Here is a 25,374-nt window from a genome sequence, read left to right on the forward strand (position 1 = left end):
TTACCTGGAACTCACCCTGAAGTCTCAAGCTGGGCTCAAACTCAGAGTGCTGGGGTTAAAGGCTTGGCCACCACGCCCAACTCTTACCAAACCTTTTGACCTTGGTTCTTGATAAATGGAATAGTGTTAGTACAACTTAAAAAAAAAACAGGAAAAAAAATCACATTTGCTACTTGCTTGAGCCTTTGTGGTGATGGTCTAGTGTGGTGTTTTCAGCCTGCTGGAGTGGCGGGGAATTGGAGTTGATTTTCATTAACTGTTTAGGACTGCCTGCGTGGGGGACAACAGGCAATGCACTAAATAGCAGATCCATATAATCCTGGTGAAAATCAGCTCTGTGTAAGTGGCAAGCTATAGCTGAGCCAAGGAGAAGCGAGCTCTTTGGTTTTCTTTCTGGTGGAACATCCTCTGTGATCTTGTTATGACATCTAGGACTTAAGATCAGAGACTCACAGAAACAGCATCTTGTAAGAGGGGCCACAGAGTCTGTGTGGTGACCTTCTGTCAGAGCAGATCTGTGGTAGGTCTGGTGGGGATGTGGCTTTGACACCTCTGCCACATGCATGACATCCAGACTCAATTGTTAAGAATTTGGAGAGGCAGAGGTGGGAGGATCACCATGAGTTCGATGCCACCCTGAGATTACATAGGGAATTCCAGGTCAGCTTGAGCTAGAGTGAGACCCTACCTCTTAAAAAATAACAACAAAAAAGAATTTGGAGGGGCTGGAGAGGTGGCTTAGAGGTTAAGGCACTGGCCGGTAAAGCTTAAGAACCCAGATTTGATTCCCCAGGACCCACTTAAGCCAGATGCACAGGTGGTGCATGCGTCTGGAGTTCGTTTGCAGTGGCTAGAGGCCCTGGCACACCCATTCTCTTTCTCTCTGCCTCTTTCTCTAAAATAAATAAAAATATTTTTTATAAAAGAATTTGGAAAAGAGGCTGGGGAGATGGCTCAGTGGGAGAATGTTTACCTTGCTAGCATGAGGTCGAGTTTGATCCCCAGAGCCCATGTCAAAATTCTGGTTGTGTGATGTGCCTTGTAATTTCAGCCCTGGGGAGGTGGAGACAGGCGAATCCCTGGGGCTCACTGGCCAGCCAGTCTAGGCTGCGAACTCCAAGCCAATGAGAGACTCTGTCTGAAAAATAAGGTGAGTGCATTCCTGAGGCATGACACCACAGATGCTCCTCCTGCTTCCACATGCATGTGCATGCATGCACACGCACATGCACAGACAGAGGAATAATTTAGAAAGGTGATGCATGAATTGGACTACTTCAGAGTTGGGAGGCCTTAGCAGTCTTTCCGTGCTGGGACTTCATGGAGAAAAACTTGCAAATAGTACATGATTCAAACAAAAGGATCTGGGTTTTGTTTCATTTTGTGTTTAGATGTCAGGACTTCTGCAGGCAAATTAGGCATGGTTTCAGGAAAGGGAAGTTTGTTTTGTGGGCTTTTATATAAAATAAAATGAACTGGGGAAGGGCAGGGGACAGGCGAGGGTTTCTGGAAAGATTTGCCAACAAGAGGCTTATGTTAAGTGATTTGTACACACTGTGGCTAACCGTACTGTGACGACATGGAGAAAAGCACATTATCACTTTGCAAAGAATCAGAACAGGACTAACGAGCTGAGCTCGGCATGTGCCACTGTGGAAGCTGGGGCTGGGGCAACCCCTGCCTGCCAGGAGCGTGCACACAAGCAGGTGCCTGTATCCACCATGCCAGGGTGTGAGTTGGGCCCAAACCCAGGTTAAGAGAGATGTGGTTTTCAGTAGCCATGCTCCTCCTGAGGCCTCTGGGTGAAACGAAGCACACTGGGCACATGTGGAAGGCTTCTTGCTTGGCTGAAAGGTTTGGGCAGGTCTCCAGTCTCCTCATTTCTCTCACCATCCCTAGCATCTTTCTCCTTTTAAAAAGCAGCTATAGGGCTGGAGAGATGGCTTAGCAATTAAGGCGTTTGCTTGCAAAGCCAAAGGACCTCAGGTTTGACTCACCAGGACCCTTGTAAGCCAGATGCACAGGGTGGCATATGCATCTGGAGTTCATTTGCAGTGGTTGGAAGTCCTGGAGCATCCATTTTCTCTTTTTCTTTCTCTGCTTCTGTCTCAAATAAATTAATTAAAAAATTAAAAAGCTACTATATTAAATGATGATTCATATAACATATTCAACTATTTAAAAGTACAATTCAGGGTCTGGAGAGATGGCTTAGCGGTTAAGGTGCTTGCCTGTGAAGCCTAAGGACCCAGGTTTGATTCTCCAGGTCCCATGTAAGCCAGATGTACATGGTGGAGCATGAGTCTGAAGTTCATTTGCAGTGGCTAGAGGCTCTGGCATGCTCACTCTCTCTCTCTATCTCAAATAAATAAAAATAAGTCAGAAAAAAATTTAAATGTACAATTCAGGACTGAATAGATGGCTCAGGGGTCAAAGGTGCTTGTTTGTGAAGGGCTGCCAGCCTGAGTTCAATTCCCCAGTACCCATGTAATGCCAAATGCACAAAGTGGTGCATGCATCTGGAATTCATTTGCAGTGGCAAGAGGCCCTGGTGCACTCATTTTTTCTCTCTCTCTCCCTCCTCCTTCATAAATCAGACTATTTAACAAATAAAGTATAATTCAGTGGTTTAGCATGTTTACAGTGTTGGATAGCCATCACCACAGTCAATGCCAGGATGTTTTTATTATCCATCCCTTCCCCCAAGAAAATGCACCACCCACCATCTGCATATCCTCCCTCTTGCCTGTCCAACCACCAAGCTTTTCAGCTCTCTAGTTTGGCTAATCTGGACATTTTCTACAATGTCAGAATGGGATCTTTTGTGACTGGCGCCTTTTACTGGGTATCACCTTTTTCAAGATTCTTCTCTATTGTATTATATATCAATATTTCATCTCTTTTTAAATACTCTATTTATTTAAGAGAGAGAAAGAATGGGTGCGCCAGGATCCCTAGCCCTGCAAACAAACTCCAGATGTATGAGCCACCTTGTGCATCCAGCTTTACATGGGTACTGAGGAGTTCAACCTGGGTCCGTCCTTTGGCTTTGCCAGCAAGTGCTTTAACTGCTACGTCATCTCTCCAACCCCGCTCTGTGTTTTGAACAGAATGTGGAGGTCCTGGCCAGCCGGAACAGTGCCTCGGAGCAGAACCAAGCACAGGATGACATGCGCGAGAAGGTTCTGAAAGAGGAGAACGAGAAGCTGCAAGAAAGGCTTGCCGAGCTGGAGCGCAGGGCCGCCCAGCTGCACAGGCAGGTCGAGGACATGAGAGAAGATGAGGCTCAGACAAAGGAGACGCTCCGGAAGTACGAGGTGGGCGCTCTGGGCCCCAGGGGTCCTGTTTTGACAGCTTGCAGTCTTTCCTAATAGTGGTTTCAGAGGTGCGGAAGGGAGTGTTGTCATGATTTAGTGGCGAGGTCAAGGCCGTCTCATCGGCATGTTTCCTCTCTGCAAGCTATTTCTTTAGTTCCTCTAGGAGCCTGGGAACAGGGGTGAAGCCAGCATGGAAACACAGGTGCCTGCCTGGGATTCCCCACTCACCCTCACCCTTCCCAGGCTCCACAGGGACCTCCAAGCACCCTCAGGGGCCATCTTCATACCACCATTAGATCGATTCTCACTGAAAATGGTTCCCAGTTTGCTAGAGCCCTGGAAGTGGGAAGCTTGTTAGTGAGAGGTGTTCACCGTGATGGCAGTAAGAGATTGCAGCTGACGGTAATGGAGGGGCACGTGTAGGCACCCTTGGGGCGCTCGTATACCTGTCACAGAAGGGCCTGGGCCTGGGCCTGTTCTCTGAGCCTCCAAGGATAAGGCTGGGTGCTTGAGTTCTAAAAGTAATTCACCCAGGTGGCTAGGTTGTTTAAAGTCCTTTCCACGTAAGCATGAGGATGTGAGTTCAGATCCCCGCACCCGTGTAAAAGTGAAGTGTGATGGTGCATGCCTGTGACCCCCAGCCGGGCAGGCACAGACAGCAGGATCCCTTGGACATGTTGGCTAGTTGGTCTGGCCAAACTGGCAAGCTGTGGGTTCAGTGAGGGACCCTTTCTCAAAAAACAAGGGGGAGGGGCTGAGGAGGTGGCTTAGTGGTCCAGGCACTTGCCTGAAAAGACAAACGACCCAAGGACCCAGGTTTGGTTCCCCAGGACCCACATAAGCCAGATGCACAAGGAGGCGCATGTGTCTGGAGTTCATTTGCAATGGCTGGAGGCCCTGGTGTGCCCATTCATATTCTCTCTCTCTCTATCTCAAATTATATATATAGGCTCCCCCCGACCCCAGGTAGGGTTTCACTCTAGCCCAGGCTGACCTGGAGTTCACTATGTAGTCTCAGGGTGGCCTTGAACTCATGGCGATCCTCTACCTCTGCCTCCTGAGTGCTGGGATTAAAGGTGTGTACCACCATACCTGGCTAAATATATATATTTTTGAAAAAGCAATGAGGAAGAGACCTAACATCAACCTCTACGTATACATGTGCACATGCCCACATGTGTGAACATGCATGTGTGCACACCATACATTCACAAAAATAAATAAAAATTACCTGGGCAGTCTGGAGGCTCAGCTGTGGCTGGAAATGGAACTGTGGAGAGGACCCAGCTGGTCCATGCCATCTTGGGCCCTTGACAGGCACATTGTCACCACAGCCACCCTGTGCCCACTGTCCCAGCAGCATCTGGGCACACCCTGACCAAGTGTTTCCCTGCAGGGTGAAGTACGGCAACTAGAGGAAACCCTCACGTGTGCCAGAAAGGAAGAAAGAGAAGCCACGTCTGCCCGAAGGGCCCTGGAGAGAGAGCTGGAGCGTGCCCAGGTAAACACCTTGTCTTTTCTTCGTCGCTTGGGGCAGGACATGGGGGAGAGGTCACTGACCTCTCCTTACACCTATAATTGTCACCCTGAGCTTTGGACGCCTCGTCTAGCCTGGTGATTCTTAGCTGGGGGTGGGGGGCAGGGCCACGTGGCAATGCAAGGAGACATGTCGTTTGCCACACTGGGAGATGCTGCTGGCATCTAGTGGGTGGTGCCAGGGGTGCTGCTCAGCAGACTCGAAAGGCCAGGACAGCCCAGTAACCATGACTTTTCTAGTCCAGTGTCAAGAATGCCAAGGTTGAAAACCTTGATGTGGACATGAAAGAGCTTCATGGCTTTCCGGAGATAAAATAGGCATAGTGTGAGAAGGCTGCCAGGATTGGCCCCCACGGTGGCTTGTGGTCAGCGCTGCACGGAGCCAACTCCCCTTCTCCTCTGGGCAAATGCATCCCACACGGTGCCGCCCTTCAAGATGGCTATTAAAAGGAGCAGGAGGAAGTCACTTCCTTGAGACCAGATAGCTATCTCTATCCAAAGCCAGTGGGTTCTGAGAAAACAAGATTTTCCCATTTGAGGGAGTATTTGAAGTACATAGTAAAGGACAGCGTTAACGTTTCAGATCGATTTTGCACAGGGACCTCAGTGCGGTCCAGATATGCCCTTCCTCTTCCCTGCCCTTCCCTTTTAACGAAATACCACCATGTGTCCTTTGGGCAAGATTCTGAGGAGGGGAAGCCAGCAGGAAGGTTGGCTGAACACTGAGTCATGATTCAGACTTTATACGTCCATATGTATATATACATGTGTGTGCCTCCTGGCATGTTCCCCTTAAGCATTATCTCCTGGGTGCAGAGCATGAACCCACAGGACAGCCTGACTCCACTGTGTGTCTGTTTCCTTTGGATCTCTCTCTCTGTCTTTTTCTTTTCCTTCTGTGTCTGTTTTTGTTACAAATGCTTAGATTGATGTCGAGAGGATGGCCACTTCACTGCGCCATCCGTTATTCTGATGGTTCCTGTCATCCAACGAGCTGCTAAAATTTATGAGCTAGTTGGGAGCAAAACGAGAGGAAAAACATTTACATTTGATAAGGACAAAAGTCTGCCCAGCTGTGTGATGCCCACATCAGCCCAGTGTGCACCTTTCAGAGCCTCTCAGGGTGACGTCCTCTGACAAAACAAGAGTGCTTCCTGCATGTGGAAATCGATCACCAGCCAGGGATCAGAGTCCATCCTGTGTTGCTCCGTGGATGGCCTCGGGGTCTGCCACTTCTCATGTCATTGCTGCTCATTCCTCCTCTAGACGAGGAGCCTGGCCTTGGAAGGTCACCCTGACGTGCCATTTTGTTGGGGCCTCACGTTCCCCACCAGCTTGGTAATGGTGGCATGCCTCATGAAGTGGGTGGCACTGGGGGTTATAATGTGCCAAGAGTTTAAAACAGGCCTGGTGGGTTTCACTATCTCCACTTAAATTACCTGGTGTGCCATGGCAGTGTGCTACCCTTGAAATACTTCGCTTTCCTACAGTGAGTGTGCTTGTCACGTCACATCATTGTCACAAAATACCTGGGGTAACATAGAGGAAAGATTTATGCTGGCTCCCAGTTCCAGAGGCTTCAGTCCTCAGTCATTTGTCTCGATTGGTTCTGGGCCCGTGGTGAAGCAGAGCCTCATAGTGACAGGACGTGGCAGAGAAGAGCTGCTCACCCCTGGCTGCCAGGAAGCAGAGAGAGAGGAGTCTGGGGACAAGATAAAGCCATATGCCATGTTCCTGTGGCAAATTTCTTCTAAGTAGGCCCACTTGCAAGCAGTGCATCTTCCTATGCACTCATCCGTTACAAGAATCCACTGGTGAAGTAAGTATTCTCACGATCCCGTGACTTCTGGATAGCGCCACCGGCTCAGGAGCATGTTGGGGCCTTGGTGAGGCCCTCCGTACCCAGATCACAACTGAGAACCAGATAGCTTAGTTTGTGCTGGGAGAGTTTGTGCCTCCTCTCATCTTGAACACTGAAACCAAAGAAAGCTTACTTCTAGAGAGGGAGAGACACTTAGAAGTCATGAACTGTTTTCTCACCTGAACACTGAACATCTCAAGACTTTGTGCTTCCTGCTGTCCACTGCATATGTTTGCATGTGGTCAGTAGACGATATATTTCATAGCAGCTGAAGACCATGGTGAACTTGGGGCTGAGTTACTGTGACCCAGGCATGATGTGGCAGAGGGATGCAGAGTCATGATTTTTTTTGACATCATCTCCTGACCCCTGGTCCTCATCCTGTTTATTGTCTCCTTGAAGAGTGTTTAAGGTGGACACGGAGTTTTCAGGCTACGGCTCTTTCCTTCAAGCAGGGAGCTACGTACCCATTCTGTGTGACTTCACCTACCACCCCCGTGGGCTTTTGAGTGTGGAGACATCGGAAGGGAACTGTCCCAGTGCTCCACAGTTACTGTGTGGCAAGGGCTCTGAGAAGGTCAATGCCCTTCTGATGAAGCCACTTGGTCCTCTAGCCTCGGGAGCTCAGGGTACCTCTGCTAGGATTAACAAGTCCAAATCAGGACCTTGGCCGCACAGTCAAAGGCTCTGCGTCTAATGACAGACAGTGGTTCCCAAGTTTAAAGGCACTTACTGTCCATCCCTCCACTCTGTGTCCTGGAATCTCCTAGCTGGTAATTTCCCCCACGTGTCTGTTCCACCATTAGTAGGAACACCGTCAGTACGTTTGCATTACTTGTCTTGGAAACAGCTACTGAAGCTGTAGAGACTTTATCCACTTTGAAATCTGCAAAGGTCCCAAGTGTGCTTCCTGGACTGTGGACACACTGTGGCCTACTGCCTCAAGTTGATGCCACCGTGCCTTCCCCACCATGTTGGGCTGCCCCCTTAAACAGTGAGCCAAAGGAAGCCCTCCCTTCCATGGGTTGTTTTTGTCAGGCACTTTGTCACAGCAGCAGGGCGCAGAGTTGATACAATGCATTTCTGTCGTCCGTGCCACGTGCTTTTCTTCCTGAGCAAGTTGTTGGTTAAGCGAATTTGCCTTTTTGGTCCTTGTGCTGGTCTAAGTGTGAAAGGTGCCCCACAGTCTCAGGTGTCTGTGGCTCAGCTTCTTACCTAGTCCCCGGCTGTGGAGCCTTGCTGGAGGAGGTGTGTTTCTGGGGGTGGAACCTGGGGGTTGTGTGCTCAGAACTTGGGCTTGCTGCCCCCCCCCCTTTCTCTGCTATTGTGAGCCAGCTTCTTCTGCTGCGGTGAAGCTTCCCCTCAAAAGTAAGCCTGAGATAAACCCCTCCTCCCATAAGGTGCTGTTTGGTTGTTTTGTCACAGCAACAAGAAGCTGACTGCTACGGTCCGTGAGTGTCGGAACCAACAGCATACCTGTGGTAGCTTTATTCTGATCTTTTCTCTTTTCACCGAAGTAACAGGCTTTACTGCTTGGTGGTGTGGGCGTAAAATGCCCTGTGCCACCACCTGCTGTGGTGAGTGACCCGTCCCTTCCCTGCCATCTGCAGAGAGAGCTCAGCCAGACATCCCAGGAGCAGCAGCAGCTGTCAGAGAAGCTGCGGGATGAGAGCGAGCAGAAGGAACAGCTGAGAAAGCTGAAGAACGAGATGGAGAACGAGCGGTGGCACCTGGACAAGACCATTGAGAAGCTGCAGAAAGAGGTGACGAGGCCAGAGGGGCATGCGGGCGCTGGGAGGGAGCAGGAGGGGAGAGGGGAGCGCTGGGCCCCTCTGCAGTGGAGGAGAGGAGGGAGCAGAAAGGGGGGAGCGGAGTGCTGGGCCCCCTGCAGTGGAGTAAGTCTCAGGAAGTCTGTGGTGGTGCCCAGACATCTGTCCCGGGGCGGTGTCTGATGCCATTCTTTGGACTTGTTGAGAACCCCAGATGCAGGGAAACTGCTCTAGAAAGTAAAAGACAAACCCCACTGGGATCTGGACACCAGAGAGCAGAGGCAGCCTGGTGTGGCACACACACTACCTGTGCTCTCTGAGCTGGAATTTAAAACTCTGCTGAGTCTGCACGGCGCCTCTTTCTCACAGGTCCAGTAGTGCGAAAGTCGGCTTTCTGATTCAACATAGCACTCCCTGATCACCTGCCCCAAATGCGCACACGTCTGATGGGCTCCTTGCAGTGCAGGATGCTGATATTTTCCAGCACCTTCTCCACGTCAGTCATGTTGTTAGCTACTTCTTTGGGTTTTCATGTGCATTTGTGTGCACACAAATGTGTATGTGGGTGTGTGAGGAAGCTATGTTAACTTAGGAGTACCAGCCTTCTTTTTTTCTTTTTTAGCTTTTCGAGGTAGTGTTTTGTTCTAGCCCAGGCTGACCTGGAATTCACGAAGTCTCAGGGTGGCCTCAAAGTCATGGTGATCCTCCTACCTCTGCCTTCTGAGTGCAGGATTAAAGGTGTGTGCCACCATGCCTGGCTTTTTTTGCGGGGAGGGGCGGGGAGACAGGGTCTCTTATTGGCCTAGAGCTTGTCAGTCAGGCTAGACTGGCCAGTCAGTTCCAAGTGTCCTCCTGTCTCCACCTCTCAGAATTGGGATTACAGGCTCATCCCACTGTGTTGGACATTTTGGTTTTGTGAGGTAGGGTCTCACTCTAGCTCAGGCTGTCCTGGAATTCACTATGTAATCTCAGGGTGGCCTCAAACTCATGGCAATCCTCCTAGCTCTGCCTCCAGAGTGCTGGGCTTAAAGGGATGCACCACAACGCCTGGCTGGTGTTGGACTTTTGTCTTTAAATTTATTTATGTGTGTGTGCGCATGTGCGTGCATGCATGCACACGCACCAGTCTCTTACCACTGTGAACAAATGTGAGGCCCTTGCACCACTTTTTGCAGCAAGCTTTTTGTGGGTGGCTAGGGAACTGGATCCTGAGCCAATAGGCTTTTTGAGCAAACACCACCTTTAACTCCCCAGTCCCCCCATATCTTGGGTTCTGGGGCATTGAAGTCAGGTCCTCATGCTTGTGTGACAACCACTTTATCATTTGAGCCACCTTCCAAGCCCCACTAGCTGCTGCTTCATCTAAAGTCTGTGTATTGCCTTAACCCTGGCAATGACTCTGGAAGGTAGACATTACAGTTTCCGTATTTCCAAAGAGCACACTGCTGAGACCCTGAGAGGCTGCAATGTGCATATGTTATATACTGGTTACTGGACAGAGCAAGGATGTGAACCGGGATGGCGTGTCCATCCCCAGACGATGTGTTTATTCATTCCTCCGTGCTGGTAAAACCCAGACAGCCCAGGGCCAGGTGCTTGGCAGGCTTGGAGAAGGATGTCCAAGATGGGGGCAGAGGAGATGGCTTTCTGTGTTGAAAGGCGACCCCCCCTGCTGCCTGGCCCCAGATGCAGTGTGGCAGGGTGGGCTGACGCCATGCCGCTTCTTCCAGATGGCCGACATCGTTGAGGCCTCCCGCACCTCCACCCTGGAGCTGCAGAACCAGCTGGATGAGTACAAGGAAAACAACCGCAGGGAGCTCACAGAGGTGCAGAGGCAGCTGAAGGGGAAAAGTCTGGAGGCAGAGGAGTCGCGACTGGCGGCCATGAAAATGCAGGATGAGGTAATGCCCAGCGTGGCGGCAGGCCCCGTCGCCTTTGTCCCTGACCACTATGTCCTCCCAGCGCTTGGGAAGGCTCCTAAGGGGCTTGGGGGAAGATTCTTGGGTACCTTCTGAGAGTCTTCATTCTCACTCTCAGGTCATTATTACACATAAAACACAAACCCCCACTGACACAGAAGCAAAATGGACTCAGTTGTTTAAAAAAAAAAAAATCCTTCATTTATTTGCAAGCACAGAGAGAGAGCCAGGGCCTCTAGAGGCTGCAAACTCAAGATGCATGTGCCATTGTGCATCTGGCTTTATGTGGGTACTGGGGAATTGAACTGGGGTCATTAGGCTTTGCAGGCAGGCACCTTAACCACTAAGTCATCTCTCTAATCCCTGGACTCAAACATACATTTAGTTATTTATTAGTTATGTAGATACTCAGTGTGTAAATAGTTGGTACCATCCTTATCCTCATCCCTGTCCCCCCCCCACCACTTATTTTTGAGAGAGAGAAAATGGCCATGCCAGGACCTTTAGCCTGCTGCGAACTCCAGATGTATGCACACCCTAGTGGAGCATGTGCAACATTGCATGCTTGTGTCATGTGTCTGGCTACATGGGACCTGGAGATCTGAACCTGAGTTCTTAGGTTTCACAGACAAGTGCCTCAACCACTAAGCCATCTCTCCAGCCTTGGACTCACTTTAAAAAAAAATTGTTTAGTTGAGATAGGCAAACAGAAAAAGAGAATGCCATGGCCTATAGCCATTGCAAATGAACTCCAGACACATATGCCACCTTATGCATCTGGCTTTACATGGGTACTGGGGAATCAAACCTGTGTCCTTTGACTTTGCAAGCAAGTGCCTTAACCGCTAAGCCATCTCGCCACCCTGGACACACTTTTTTTTTTTTTTTTTTTTGGAGGTAGGGTCTCACTATAGCTCAGGCTGACCTAGAATTCACTATGTAGTGTCAGGGTGACCTCGAACTCATGGTGATTCTCCTACCTCTACCTCTCGAGTGCTGGGATTAAAGGCGTGTGCCACCACGTCCAGCTGGACTCACTTTTTTATTTCTTTTTCTTTTTTATTTTTTTTGGAGTCACTTTTAACTAGGCTATTTTCTTTATTAGTCTAACTATTTCTACCTAAAAAGTTGAGCTGCTACTTATGGAGCAGGAATGTCATGCCTGCTGAGTCCAGATGTTTCACCTGTCCTGAAGCTACTGTCTGGTTTTCTTGACAGTCAGTTCTGATGTGTTATTGGGTTGGGCTGGTAGACTTCAGAGCCTGGGGAGATGGCTCAGCATTTAAAGGCACTTGCATAGCCTGCCAGCTGAGGTTCATTCCCCCACCAGATGGGCATCCACTTGCAGCAGCAAGAGATGCATGCACACATGTGCAAATGAATAAAAATTATAAAAGAAATCATTCAGAGCAGTAGGAATAGAGGAAGTTGTTAGGCGATAGGCATGCAGCTCAGTGGTAGAGTGCTCTCCTCCTTCCAAAAGAGTCTTAGGAGTTTATAAGACTACTAAAATTAAACTTGATTTATACCTAAGAATATTACAGAACAAAGATTCAAATGTTATCTCCCTTTATTCTTGACTTCTAAGGAATTGAGATAAAACTTAAAAGGGGGTATTTTCAATTGTTTCCATGCATGTGCCAAAGTACCATGAAAGGCTAGTTATTTAATGTTTATTTCCTTTTTTCCTTGTCCTTCCTTCCTTCCTCCTCTCTTTCCTTCCTGCCCCGCATTCTTTAAGACAGGGTCTTACTCTGTAGCCCATGCTGATTGACCTAGAACTCCTAGCAGTCCTCCTGCCTCAGCAGGTGTGAGCCACCACACCTAGCTGTGATTGCCAATTTCTGTCTGCATCTCTGTCAGTTGGACAACCTTGAGCCTATCACCCTGTTTTCTGAGCATATTTCTTCCTCTTTAAAATAAATAAAACATTAATAACTCAATAATTAAGTGATATAACACGTAATGCTATATAGCAGAGGGTTTATAGATCTGGACAGTTAGTAAATGTCTCTTTTAATTCAAAAGTTTTTTTTTTTTCCACATACAGTGCCAAGAGCACAAAGAAAACAACTTAAAAAAAAAGAAACAAGTTTTATTTCTTTGATGATCAAAGGGAAGCTACCCATGAATCAGTGTTAAAACTACAAAAGAACAATGATATTTATTAAGGATTTCTGGAGCACTTCTGAAAGGACCCTGATAACTGACCCCCGTCTCCCTCAGGGTCATACAATATACATCTCCAAGAAAACCAAAATCAGCACCGCTGACATCACAGTTCTTTTTTCCAGTTTAAAAAAAAAATCATTTCCATTTCTGTAGCAAATGGGTGGAGAGGTTCAGATATTTGCCAGAAGACGAACACACACCCAGTCTGTTTTGAGTTCAAAAGACTACAGTGTCACACTGACCCCCCACAACAAGTGGTCCTGGCTGTTTGTTTTCCATGTAAAGGTTGTAGGCTAGACTCCTTGGCTTGGTGGGAAACCTACATATCCTCTAGAAAGATAGGGAAGCAGAGGTTCAGAGAGATTAGCTAAAGCCAGATGGAGACCAGTGCTGTTTACAAAGGAGCAGTGATTGTTTTTGTTTTTTTTTTAAAGGAGGATTTGCTAGCCAGACATAGTGGCACATGCCTTTAATCCCAGAATTTGGGAGGCTGAGGTAGGAGGATAATTGTGGGTTTGAGGCCAGCCTGGGCTAGAGTGAGGACCGCCCCCTCCCCCTTCCCTCTCCCCACACACACAAAAGCAATTACTATAGCCAAAAGATGACCGATCCTGACTTTCTTGGGGCCAAGCCCTGAGAGATGCCATTTTCATTTGGACAGCAGGCATGAAGGATACCTCATCACTCTGCAGGGAAAGTAGGAAGATGGCTACTTTTACAATGCTGAAGTCATGGAGGTGTTCAAAACAGGAGAGAGTTAATACATCAAGGTCTTCCTGGGTCCTTGAAAATCTCTGCCCATCTCTGCTCAGTGCTCTCCACCCTGAGCTTGTAGTTGACAAAAGTTTCAGCTGCATGGTGTGTACAACTGGCTGCCTTTGCCTTGAGAGAAGCAGGCAGATTGCCTTTCTGCCCGGGATGGGAGTTCGGAAAGTTCTGATGGATACAGCCATTAGAGATTAAGATGGACTGAGTTCACCACCTTTAGTCAAGTTTCTAAATCCTGCTTGCTTAGAGAGGTAGGACTGGTGGTTCAAAGTTAATTGCTTACTTTGGTTCAGGACAAGTTGTTCTGCGACACTAAGCAGGGCGAGTGTTGCTTATCTGAAATGCTTGGGACCAGAAGTGTTTCACATTTTAGTTTTTGGAATAGTTGCATAAATTCTTCCAGCTCATTTCTAGTCCAAGAACAACTGAAATCAGAAAAGGGTCTTTTTAGTTTTCTTTTTAAAAATATTTGAGTGAGAGAGAGAATGGGCACACTTAGGGTCTGGAGTCACCGCAATGAATGAACTCTAGATGAATGTGCCACCTTGTGCATCTGGCTTTATCTGAGTACTGGGGAATCAAACCCAGGTCCTTAGGCTTTGCAGGCAAGCACCTTAATCACTGAGCCATCTTGCCAGCCCCTAGTTTTCTTTTTTAAAAAAAATTTTTTTTAAATATTTATTTTAGGGCTGGAGAGATGGCTTAGCGGTTAAGCGCTTGCCTGTGAAGCCTAAGGACCCCGGTTCGAGGCTCAGTTCCCCAGGTCCCACGTTAGCCAGATGCACAAGGGGGCGCATGTGTCTGGAGTTCGTTTGCAGAGGCTGGAAGCCCTGGCGCGCCCATTCTCTCTCTCTCCCTCTACCTGTCTTTCTCTCTGTGTCTGTCGCTCTCAAATAAATTAAAAAAAAAAAGAAAAAATATTTATTTTAGACAAACAAACAGAATGGGTGTGCTAGGGCCTCCTGTCACTGCAAACAAACTCCAGATGCATGTGTCACTTTGTGCATCTAACTTTACATGGGTCCTGGGGAATCAGACCTGGGTTGTCAAGCTTTGCAAGCAAGTTCTTTTAACAGTTGAGCCATCTCTCTACCAATCTTCTGTGAAAAAAAAATATATATGGTATTTCAAGGTATGGTTTCACTCTAGCTTAGGCTGATCTGGAATTCACTATGTAGTCTCAGGGTGGTCTCAAACTCATGGTGATCCTCCTCTGCCTCTACCTCCCTAGTGCTAGGATTAAAGGTGTGTACCTGGCTTGTAAAAATATTTTTATTTGCTAGGAGAGAATGAGAATGGGTGCTCCAAAGCCTCCTATACTGCCAACAAACTCCAGATGCTTGCACCATTTTGTACATCTGGTTTTATATGGGTGCTGGGAAATCAAAACCCTAACCTTCTTTTTAGTTTTAGGTTTTAGAGCCTTTTGGATTTTTAAATTGGCTATTCTCTTCTCTCCCTCAAGTCCTTATTCAGTGCTCTGGTGGGGCACACTGGGCATTGGGAGACGCTCAGGAGATTTGGGCATCCTTTGTTACTTTTGGATGTCTTCACGTTTAATTCTCCTAACAGCTTCATAAAGTAGGTTTTAACGTCATTCCAATCTTCCACATGAGGAATTAGTTGAGCCATGGTGAGAGGAAGTGCTCTGGAGTATGTCAAATCCTGTGTGTCCAGAGAATGTCCCATCAGCCCTTGTCCATGGCTGATTGATCATCACCTACCTTTCACTGTTTCTCTGTCCATCACTGCCCACAGCAGGCCAGGGAATGTTTTCTTCAGTGTGGGGCCATTCTATGTCAGCTGTTCTTTCAGCCTTCCTAGAGAAGAACATGGTCCTAAAGTTTTCACACTGCTTTTCCTACAGTAATCGGAGCTCCCCCCCCCAGCTTTTCTGTGACCAATGTCCCCCAAAGAGAAGCGTTTTGTAATGGTAATTGGCACTCAATTCCGTCCATTTCCTGAAGGAATAAAGCCATGAGGTAACCTGTTCCTAAGACTGTACCCTTGCCCGTCTTCAGTAGTACAGGTTATTGGTAACCTCACTAAGTCAGCCGTTAACTTGATTGGCCCACCTATATTTTGTGTGTGTGTATTTACGCACACGTATGTGGAGGCCAGAGGTCAACATTGGGCTTGTCCTTATTATCTTACTACTTTATTCTCTCTTTTTAATATTTCATTTTTATTGAGAGAGAGGATGGGTGTGCCAGGGCCTCCAGCCACAGGAACTGACCTCCAGGCATGTGTACTTTTTTGTACATGTGGATTACATGGGCCCTAGAGAATTGAACCTGGGTCCTTTGGCATTGCAGACATGTGCCTTAACCACTAAGGCATCCCTCCAGCCCCACCACTTTATTCTTTGAAACAGGGTCTCTCATTGAATCTAGAGCTTACTGATTTGGCAGAACTAGCTATCCAATGAACCCCAGGGAGTCTCCTGTCTCCCCAGTACTGGGATTACAGGCATCTGCCACCTGATACCATACTGGGCATTCTTACATGGGCTCCGGGGATCTGAACTCAGGTCCTCATGCAAGCCCCTTGCCCACTGAGAAATCTCCCAAGGCCCCACCCAGATGTTAAGGAGTCTCCTGTGAGGTGTGTAGCTTCACCGGGACCTTGCAAATCAAACGTCTATTGTACAAAGCTGTTAGATTAGCGCCACCTAGTGGATGCAAAGGGCACAGTCACGATGCTGATCATCATCTACAAAGTTGCTTGATGGCGGGTTTACGTAGATTATTAATACATTTTATGTTCTCAGGTTGCTTTGAGATCATTACTTTGGTTTTCATTTTACCTTGACCTTTTTTGAGGTGATGCTGATGCAGGTGGGTAATACATTACCCTCTGGAAAGCACTCACTTACTCAGTAGCTTTCACATGTTTTTGACCATGATCCTTATTCAGAATGACATCTTTTGTTATGATGTGGTAATAGAGGCGTGCATATAAATATATAATACAAAATAGTCACAATATTATCTTATACTGTTTTACCCTGCGCTTTTTAATTAAAAATACTGATTAAGTCCTGGTGAGATGGTTCAGCACTTAAGGCACTTGCCTACAAAACTACCCGGGTTTGATCCCCAATACCCACGTAAAGCCAGATGCACAGTAGCACATGCATCTGAAGTTCGTTTGCAGTGGCTGGGCACTCTGCCATACCCATTCTCCTTCTCGTTTTCTCTCTCTGTCTTTCTCTCTCTGCTTGTAACTAAATAATATATTGTTTAAAATACTGATCAAAGTGCTGGGTGGGTGGCTCAGTGGAGAGCACTTATTCTACAAGTGTGCATAGCTGAATTTGCATACAGAGTGCCCACTCAATTGCCAGATATGTGTGGCCGCCCTCCTGAGTCCCAGCACATGGGAGATGGAACCAGGGGGTCCTGGGGCAAGCTAAATAGACTAGCCAAATTGATGAACTCTGGATTCAAAGGAGAGACCCCATGTCAGTAAATAAGGTGGAAAGCAATTGAGGAAGATGCTAACCTTAACGTCTGGCCCGTGCATGCATGCACACACAGGTGCACCAACACTTAACAACATGTCCCCATTCACATGCACAATCACACCCACATGGGGAAAGAAAATTAACATCTAATGGAGTTAATTTGTAACCTAATGGCTCACTTGCCATTTAAGATTGATAATCTATAGTCTAATTGTCCCACTACTCCAAAAGCGCCCTCTTTTTTTATAGAAGAGGAAGCTGAGGCCGCCAGGGAGGAGGTCTTCTGACCTCCCACAGCGTGGGGAGTCCACCCCATCCTCTTTGATCTGGGCCGCGCAGGTGCGCCACCTGCTGGTGCCCCTTGGAGGTGCACCCTTGGAAACATCTGCCTCCCTCTCCTTGCAGATGCGCCGGATGGAGGAAGAGCTGCGGGACTACCAGCGGGCGCAGGATGAGGCGCTCGCCAAAAGGCAGCTTCTGGAGCGGACGCTGAAGGATCTGGAGTATGAGCTCGAGGCCAAGAGTCACCTCAAAGATGACCGCAGCCGACTAGTGAAGCAGATGGAGGTCTGTGGGTGCACTGCGAGGCGGGGCTGCAGAGAAGCCAGCGTGAGCCACCAGCGAAGGCTTGAGTTTTGAATTCTCACTACCCCGGTGTGATGAAAGTCATTTCGTGGTTTGGGGGAGAAGCTGGGACGGCTCAACTGGAGGCAGCAGTGGGCATAATTGAGTCTAATGTCTCACTGCCCTGAGGGGCAAATAGAACCAAGTCCCAGGGAGACTGCGTTACTGAGTCCTTGGGACAGGAGTCTCTGCCTGTTCCTTTGGACCATGCATCCAACTACAAAGGCTACAAGATTGTTGCCTGTCCAGTCAGGGGCAACACTGGTCCTTGAACCCCAAAACAGCCATCCCCTAGGAATTGAGGCCCACTGGCCAAAACACTCCATTCCTGTGTCTGTTTGCTGGCTGCCAGCTGGGGCTGAGGAGTCACAAACAAAACAGGGACAATCCAGGAAAAGAGAGGTGAAGTAACAGAATCCCTGTGTCTACAGTCCCCCGAGACTTTGGTTGGAACTTAGACTTCTTAAAATGAATGGTTCTCAAGAATGGAGCTGATCTTAAACCAGAAACACACTTTCCCCTTCCCCTGAGGAATTCAGAGAGGCGGGGAGAGAGAGAGTGAAAAATGACCTTCAGACTTTGAGGGAGAAATTAAAATTGTCAACGTTTTGATATAAGACAGGCACAGGCGCACTCATGGCCAGGGAGTGAGGGCATCAATTCAAATCCAGTGGAATTCCTGATTCAGCTTTGCAAAGAAACAGAAATAGCTTTTTAAAATCTCCAGGGGACTTAGCAGTTTATATCTAGTTCCCCCATGAAGATTTTATTACATGGGCCACGATAACCTGATTGCACTTTTATTGTTTTTTGTTCGTGGTACTTAGCTAATGTCTTAGGGCAGCTCTCTTTAGAAAAGTCATTATTCAGATGAGCTAAAGTCAGTCCAGTTGACTGGGTTGATTGTTCCAGGGCCAAGACAGTGAGATGATCTAGCTACAGAAAGAGGAACCCCCTGTGGCAGCCTGGTAATTCCTGCATGGACCTCAAATGCTGCTGTTGGAGTTGGACAGTAGGGATTTGGGATGGGAAAAAGAAGCACCCTTAAGAAGTGATTTAGCTGAAATTGGACTGGCTTTTCAGATGATCTCTTTCTAGAATATTCTGAGCAAATATTCCTCAGGTTGACTAGAAGCAACAGCACGGACTCACTTCGTGAGCCCTTGTGCAGTAGTGAAGGTATTTGTCCACTAGCTACCACGTGCCTGGCTCTCAAGGTCCTGACGCCATGACAGGCACTTGAGAGGAACTTGTCCCCAAGAGGTGGCTGGCACGGCCACTTGCTGTGACTGACTCATGCCTTGCCTGTTTCTTCACTGGGACTTAAACTCTCAGGACTCAAGAGCTCTCCAACCATAGGCATTTTCTGTAAACTCAGCCTTAGGAGGCTGCAACTCTATAGGATGCTTTGTGATTTTTTTTTTTTTTTTAAGTAAGGGTCCCGAGTAGTGCAGGCGGGCCTCAAACTTACTTCACAAGGTAACCAACCGAGGATTCCCTTGAACTTCAGGGCCTCCTATTTCCACCTTTCAAGTTCTGTGGTCACAGGAGTTTTGTGATTTTTGAGAGCACTTGAGGAGTAGGGAACTTTGGACAGGACTCAACTTTGTCCCAAGTTGGTTTCTGGAACTTTCTGACCTTAGAGTTCAAGGTCATTCTCAGCTACTTATGGAGTCTGAAGCCAGCCTGGGTTAGAGACCCTGCTTCAAAAAAATAAAAAGGATATAAAGGAATAAGTAGTAATTTGTAGGCACAGCATTAAAGACATTTATATAAAGTATGTGTACATATGGCTGTAGGATTTGGTCACTACCATAGAAGTCCATTCACAGACAACTCATCATTCACCTGAGCTCTGAGGGTTTAATTATTGATGTTGACAGACATCTGTGCTTCTCAACCAACTTCGGCCTTTGAACAGACCACATTACATACAAATGCTGCAGACTCACATTGAAAAACTCTAAATGCTAGGGATAGGGAGGTGGTTCAGTGGTGAAAGATACTTGCATGCAAAGCCTGCCAATGCAGGCTCTGTTCAGTTCTGCAGCCACCTACATAAAGCTGGGCAGGTATTTATTTGCAGTGGCAAGAGAAACACACACACACAAATAATTAAAAAGAAAAAAAAAAGAAAGAGAATAGCTTTATCACATTCCTAAGCCCCAATGCTTCTCAGTTTTACTTTGCTGACTGAGTTTTCCTTCCACAGGACAACCCTCACTCTCCATCCAGGTAGGAGCCCATGAAGTAACCTGCTTGTGTGTCCATTTCCTCCCTCAGGACAAGGTGTCTCAACTGGAGATCGAACTGGAGGAAGAAAGGAACAACTCGGATTTGCTGTCAGAGAGGATTGCTCGGAGCAGGGAGCAGGTGTGTGGGAGCTGGCGCACGAATGCGTTGCCTCTGGAGGGAAGGGAGTGTGAGGACTTGTATCTGGGCATTCAGCTCGAGCCAGGGCAGCAAGTTAGAGAACGAGATGGAAGACTCATTCGTCTTCATATCGTGCCACTGGGAATGAGGAGGGTAGTCCTACCATGAAGGGAAGTTTCCAAAATGTCTGTAGAAAGCGATCTGTTAGCTATAGCCTACTATAGGCAAAGTGTTTAGAATTGTCTGTTCAATTCAGTGACCAACACTGAGGTATGGGAGCTGGCAGCCCCTGCTCAGAGGTGAGAGACTGGCTGCTTTTCCACCTACCCTTCTCCCCCGTTGACTGGTTTCTTTGCACATGAATGTGGCACTCAAGGCTGCTGTGCTTCTGTCCGGGAAGGGCCTTCTGAGGCAGGTTCCTAGCTTGTGCTGTTGGATTGGGAGTGTTTGGGAGCCTGAGCAGCAGAGGACTTTCCTGACAACCAGGCTCAGTTGGACAGCTCAACCTTGACATTTGGTCCCCAAGGCTCTTGTTGTGTTCTTGCCGGAATCAAAGCTGTTCTGTTGAGTTCTTGCCAGCTTGGCTAAGCAGCTGCATTACCACAGGGCGTTCCAGGGTCTGCTAAGCCATTCATGACGAAGTGACCGTGAGTTTGTTTTGCCAACCTTTCTTGTGATTTATGCACGACAGGAGGAGTGGTGCAAATGATTGTATCTTATCATTACCCAGGCTTTCGGTTCTTGGTTCTTTGCTTTACACCTGAAACAAAACACAGACTGAACCTCCCTTGGCCCAGGGCCACATGATATCTGATCACAGAATGGCTATGGCCTCTTCCTTTTCCTCTTAATCGAGCATTAGGTCATGGGACTGTGACTGCTCTCCACGATGAGGGATGTGGCCAAGGTTGAAATATTTCCACTGAGCCAAGAACTTGAAGTGCATACAGGAGGAGGTTGAGGACCCTGGCTGCAAAGAGGGGCACTGGTGGGAGTCCCAGGCCAGCCCCAGTTGCTCGGCTCTATCACACGGGAATGGGGGCGTAGGTCCGTGCTTGCCTGACATGCAGGAAGCCCTGGGTTCTATCCCAAGAACCACAGAAACTGAACATTGTAGGACATGCCTATAGTCCCAGTCCTTGAGAGGTAGAAGCAGGAGGATTGAAAATTCATTGTCATCCTTGGCTACGTAGTGAGTTCAGAGTCCATTTGCACTACATGAGAACCTGTCTCAAAATAATGATGACAATCTTGCAGTGTTTTAAGATGGGTGAGGGTTCATCTGACCCACTTCTGACTTGTATGAGCACTGGGTTCAGATAGACAAAGAGAGGGCCTGTTTGGTGACTGGGCAGGCGGGCATCCTGGCTCAGTGGACTCTGAGTGCACACGGCAGGGCTGGGTCTACCCCAGAGGCATTCCCCTTGGCCCACAGAAGCCAGGATGACCCAGGGCAATGGAAGGATGACTCATCAGGCCCAGGCAGCTGGCAAGCAGGGGAAAAATACCAACTCAGAGCTTTGGGAAGCTTCACCTCTGCAGAGGATGAGCAAGACTGCCTGGTTGTCTGGGCAACTGAAAGACAAATCCCACCGTGCAGAGTTGTAGACATCCACAGTCACTTTTGGGAAGTGCTGCTGAGTGGCCGGCTCACATCTGCTCCTCAGTCAGCACCAGTCACTGATATTTCAAGTATCTTCTTTGTCGGGAGGCAGAGCGGGTCAAAGTGGGTTTCTTTTACTTAGATTGACCCCAGGCTCAGAACTGCCTTTGATTGTATATCAGTTACTCAAAACTCCAATGTACATGTTGGTTTATATATTTTCTTATGATAGGATTTTTAATACCAGCCCAGGCATGAAGGCTTGCCAACCTTCATAGCCCACTGATAAACACAGATGAAAAGGTTAAATGTTATTATTAGTGATCATAAATATCTCTGTTTTTTCATTAACCCAATGGGCAGCTGCTTCTGTTCCTCAGAGCTGGCTCAGGACATGTGCATCTCTGTCGGAAAGCCCCCTCTGGAATCCAGTACAATTTCCAATCAGAATGCTCAGACGTTGGCATTCTTTCAATCCAGCTGTGATAAGCTGTTGCTTTCCGCTCCTGTTGTGGTTTCCATCTGACTGGAACATTTCTGTTTGGTCTATTAAGTGGAGTCGAAGGGCAGACAGCATGTAAAACACTAAGTTTATATGAAGAAATAGTTCCCCAGCCTTGAACTTACCTCCATGCTCTGAAAGAAGATAGTAGGAACCTGACCTCAGCCCTTGACCCTGGGCCGACTGACTTCAGTGATAGTCATACTGCCCAAATCAGCAACTCTTTTTTTTTTGTTGTTTATTTATTTGAGAGAAAGAGAGGCAGATAGAAAGAATGGGTGTGCCAGGGCCTCCAGCCACCACAAATGAATTCCAGATGCATACATCACCTTGTGCATCTGGCTTGTGTGGGTCCTGGGGAATCAAACCTGGGTCCTTTGGCTTTGCAGGCAAACGTCTTAACCACTGAGCCATTGTTCCAGCCCCAAATCAGCAGCTCTTGGAGCCCTTCCGGGGTATAAACAGTGAAGCCATCCTTCTCGGGACATTGTATCCATAGCACTATGTAGAATTGTGTGTGAGGCTCCTCATGGTGAATTGATTTTAGAATTTAGTGTCAGGCTGTCCTTTTAAGAACTGAGGGGAGGAACGTATCATGTTTGCCAAATAACCAAGAGAAACTGCCCGGTCATGGCAGTTGTTAAGTTTTTATAGTCATACTTTTATTCCTTTCTGCCCGTCTCTGATTTATTGTACACGCCTATTTTAATAGCCATCTTTTGTGGGGGCATGGCAGGAATACTTACTGTTTTGTTTTCTCTTTTCCTTTTGAGTCTCTGTTTGCCTGGGAGACATGAACTTGCAGAGACCCTGCGTGTGTGTGGGTGGGAGGGGTGTGCTGTCCTCTTGAGAGCTCCTCCACATGGGGGAGCAAGACTGTGGCCAGGGCTGTAGGTTGTAGAGTCCATCCTGAACCCCCTATTTGGGGCCCTTGCAGCACTCTCCTTCCTCCAGGATGTTTCCACTCAGGAGACCAGCGTCCTGCTGAGAGACAGTGAGGAGGGAGACAGGTTTTGTTAGAACGCATGGGTTTAAGTGCCCCAAACCTCTTCCAGCTAACCGTGCCTTAGGCATATTCTGACCCACCCACCCTCCTGGAGGCGCAGGACAAGGAGTCTGTCTCTATGTTTCTGGGAGGATTAAGGGGCTCTTTATTTCCCATCTAGATCTCTACACAGCTGCATGGAGGGCCTCACCTCCGCCTCCTCGGATTTTGTTGTCTTCTGTTTCACGTCCCATAATGACTTTTTCCTTTGGAGGTGGGGGAGAGTATGTGTGGTGTGGTATACGCACAGGTGTGTGCACAAACACATGCCCTGGGCACCCTCGTGCAGAGGCCAGAGGAGAGCGTTGGGGTGTCCTCTGTCACTCTTCCACTTGGCTTCCTTGAATCGGAGTCCCTCACCGAACCAGGAGCTGCCATTTTCCATCAGACTGGCCAACCAGCAAGCCCCAGAGATTCTCCCGTGTCCACTTCCCACAGGATTTGGGTTACAGGCAGGAACGACCAGGCTCTTCTGTTCTACATGGGTGCTGGGACTTTGAACTCAGACCCTCATTGCTTGCACGGCAAGCACTGTTACGTGCTGAGCCATCGCCCCAACCTCCTGGATTTCTAAATTTAATCCCTCTTCAAGCATCCGGGTCTCCTCATCCCTTTTCTCCCTTTCCAGCCTGTGTCCTGGGTTGGTATTTTTCCTCCCCTGCCTCAGAAAAATGATTCTCTTTGTGGTCATGCTGACCCCTGCCCTTGCATCCCCTTCTCTGACGGTCCCTTCTCCACAACATCGCTCTCACAACTGATAAAGGCAGGGGTTATCTCTGTGGCAAGCTCTTCTCACAGGTTCTTCTATGGTCTGGCCAAAGTTGCTCCTCTGATTCTGCTGGTGTTTGAGGACAGAGGTGGCCTTTTGACCCATCTCCTCACTCCAGTTCCTTCCAAGCCATGGCCAGGGTCCACTCTGCTGAGGCGTAAGAGCAAACTTGGAGTTGGTCCAGCTCAGTCACCTTATCTGCAGTCCACCCTTCACCCTGCCCTGTCCAGCTTTGGGATTGGTCAGCCTCCGGTGCTCTCCTGCCTCTCCAGTGGAAACGGGCTCCCGGAACATGATTCTGACTCTCCCTTGATTTCCTGTTTCTCCTTGGTAAGCTCACCACCCAACTGCACCCCCCCCATCTCACACGCTGGTGCACGTTAAACAAAGTAATTAATGTTTATGTCAGTAAGTACAGTGCAAGTCTTCGCTACTGTCCTGGTGTTATCAAGGATCTTATGGCTTGTCTCTTCTAACACTGATGTCTCAACCTGTCCCCTCACTCCAACATGCCTCCCTTGCCCTGGCAAGCCCTGTTCTCTCACTGAGGTCTAAGCCTAGTATCCCTTTCTTTCAAGCTGTTACTGATCCTCCAACTTAGGCTGCTACCCCGACCCCGCATGCTGTTCTTGCCCGTGTAGTAATTGTGACGTAGGGCATATTCAGTTGTCCCAATCATGAGGGCTGCTACAATGTGGGTCTTCCAGTCAGTAACTGCGGTAGGTCCAATAGAGTAAATAAGGTTCCTCTGCAGTCATTCTAAGACCACCACGTGTGTATTCAGACAATTGCATATTCCATTTTTATGCACATATGTGTGCGCGCATGCGGAGGCCAGAGGACAACCACAGGTGTTCCTCAGGACGCATTGTCCACCTGTGTTGAGACAGGGTCTCTCATTAGCCTTGAGCTTGCTAACTGGGCTAGTCTGGATGGCCCTGAGCCCCAGGGATCCCCCAGTCTCTTCCTCCCCAGCACTGAGAACACGAGTGTGAGCCACCATGCCTGGCGTTTTCACATGAGTTCTGAGGAAGCTCATGTCCTCATGCTTATGAGGGTTGGGGTGCAGGTGGCAGGGTCCTCTGGTTTCCACATAGGCACCCTAATATCCTGAATGGTAGGAGAGGCATTCAACCCTGGACCAGCTAGCCGGAAGGACCCTTGGGGGCTCCTTGCGAGATGAACAAGATCACACACGTAGGAGGGGAAGCTAGGCCTATGTAGACAGTGTGTCCCGGGAGGGAAGGCCTGTGCCCCAAGGGCATGGACGGGCCAGCTTCTCCCGGCAGGCATGCCTGCCCTCCCGTGCTCAGAGCGGGCTGTGAGCCTGCATTCGTTACCCACGGATCTTGTGCTTGTCAACGGTCACGGAATGACCCCAGGCTCCTTGCCGCAGCATGTGACTCTCGGGGCTCTGAGGCAGGCGGAAGGGAGCTGCCGGGTGGAGTGCTGGCTGGGGTCCTCTGCATCGCTGGCATTTCCCCCTCGCTCTGTTCAAGGACGCCCTAAGGGAACTGGACTGCTAAGTGAGTCTTAATGTACCTTTGAGTGTCGTGGTCACTTAGGCCACGTACGCAGTGCGCCATATTTGCGTGGGGCTGCTTATTCATGGAGGTTCACGACGAAAGCTGTCTTCCTTTCATTTCTAGT

General features: G+C 48.5%; 1 protein-coding gene across 1 annotated transcript in view; it reads left to right on the forward strand.

The window, feature by feature from the left end:
• The window catches only part of Cgnl1 (cingulin like 1), a 165,283-nt gene that overhangs the window by 132,635 nt on the left and 7,274 nt on the right, over positions 1-25,374 (forward strand). Inside the window, exons 9-14 of the mRNA XM_004662497.2 lie at positions 3,111-3,317; positions 4,714-4,818; positions 8,325-8,477; positions 10,214-10,384; positions 17,214-17,375; positions 19,716-19,805. Coding sequence (XP_004662554.2) covers positions 3,111-3,317; positions 4,714-4,818; positions 8,325-8,477; positions 10,214-10,384; positions 17,214-17,375; positions 19,716-19,805 — 888 coding nt within the window. The remainder of the gene's footprint in view (positions 1-3,110; positions 3,318-4,713; positions 4,819-8,324; positions 8,478-10,213; positions 10,385-17,213; positions 17,376-19,715; positions 19,806-25,374) is intronic.

The sequence above is a fragment of the Jaculus jaculus genome, chromosome 10 (assembly GCF_020740685.1).
Source record: "Jaculus jaculus isolate mJacJac1 chromosome 10, mJacJac1.mat.Y.cur, whole genome shotgun sequence".
NCBI lineage: Eukaryota > Metazoa > Chordata > Mammalia > Rodentia > Dipodidae > Jaculus > Jaculus jaculus.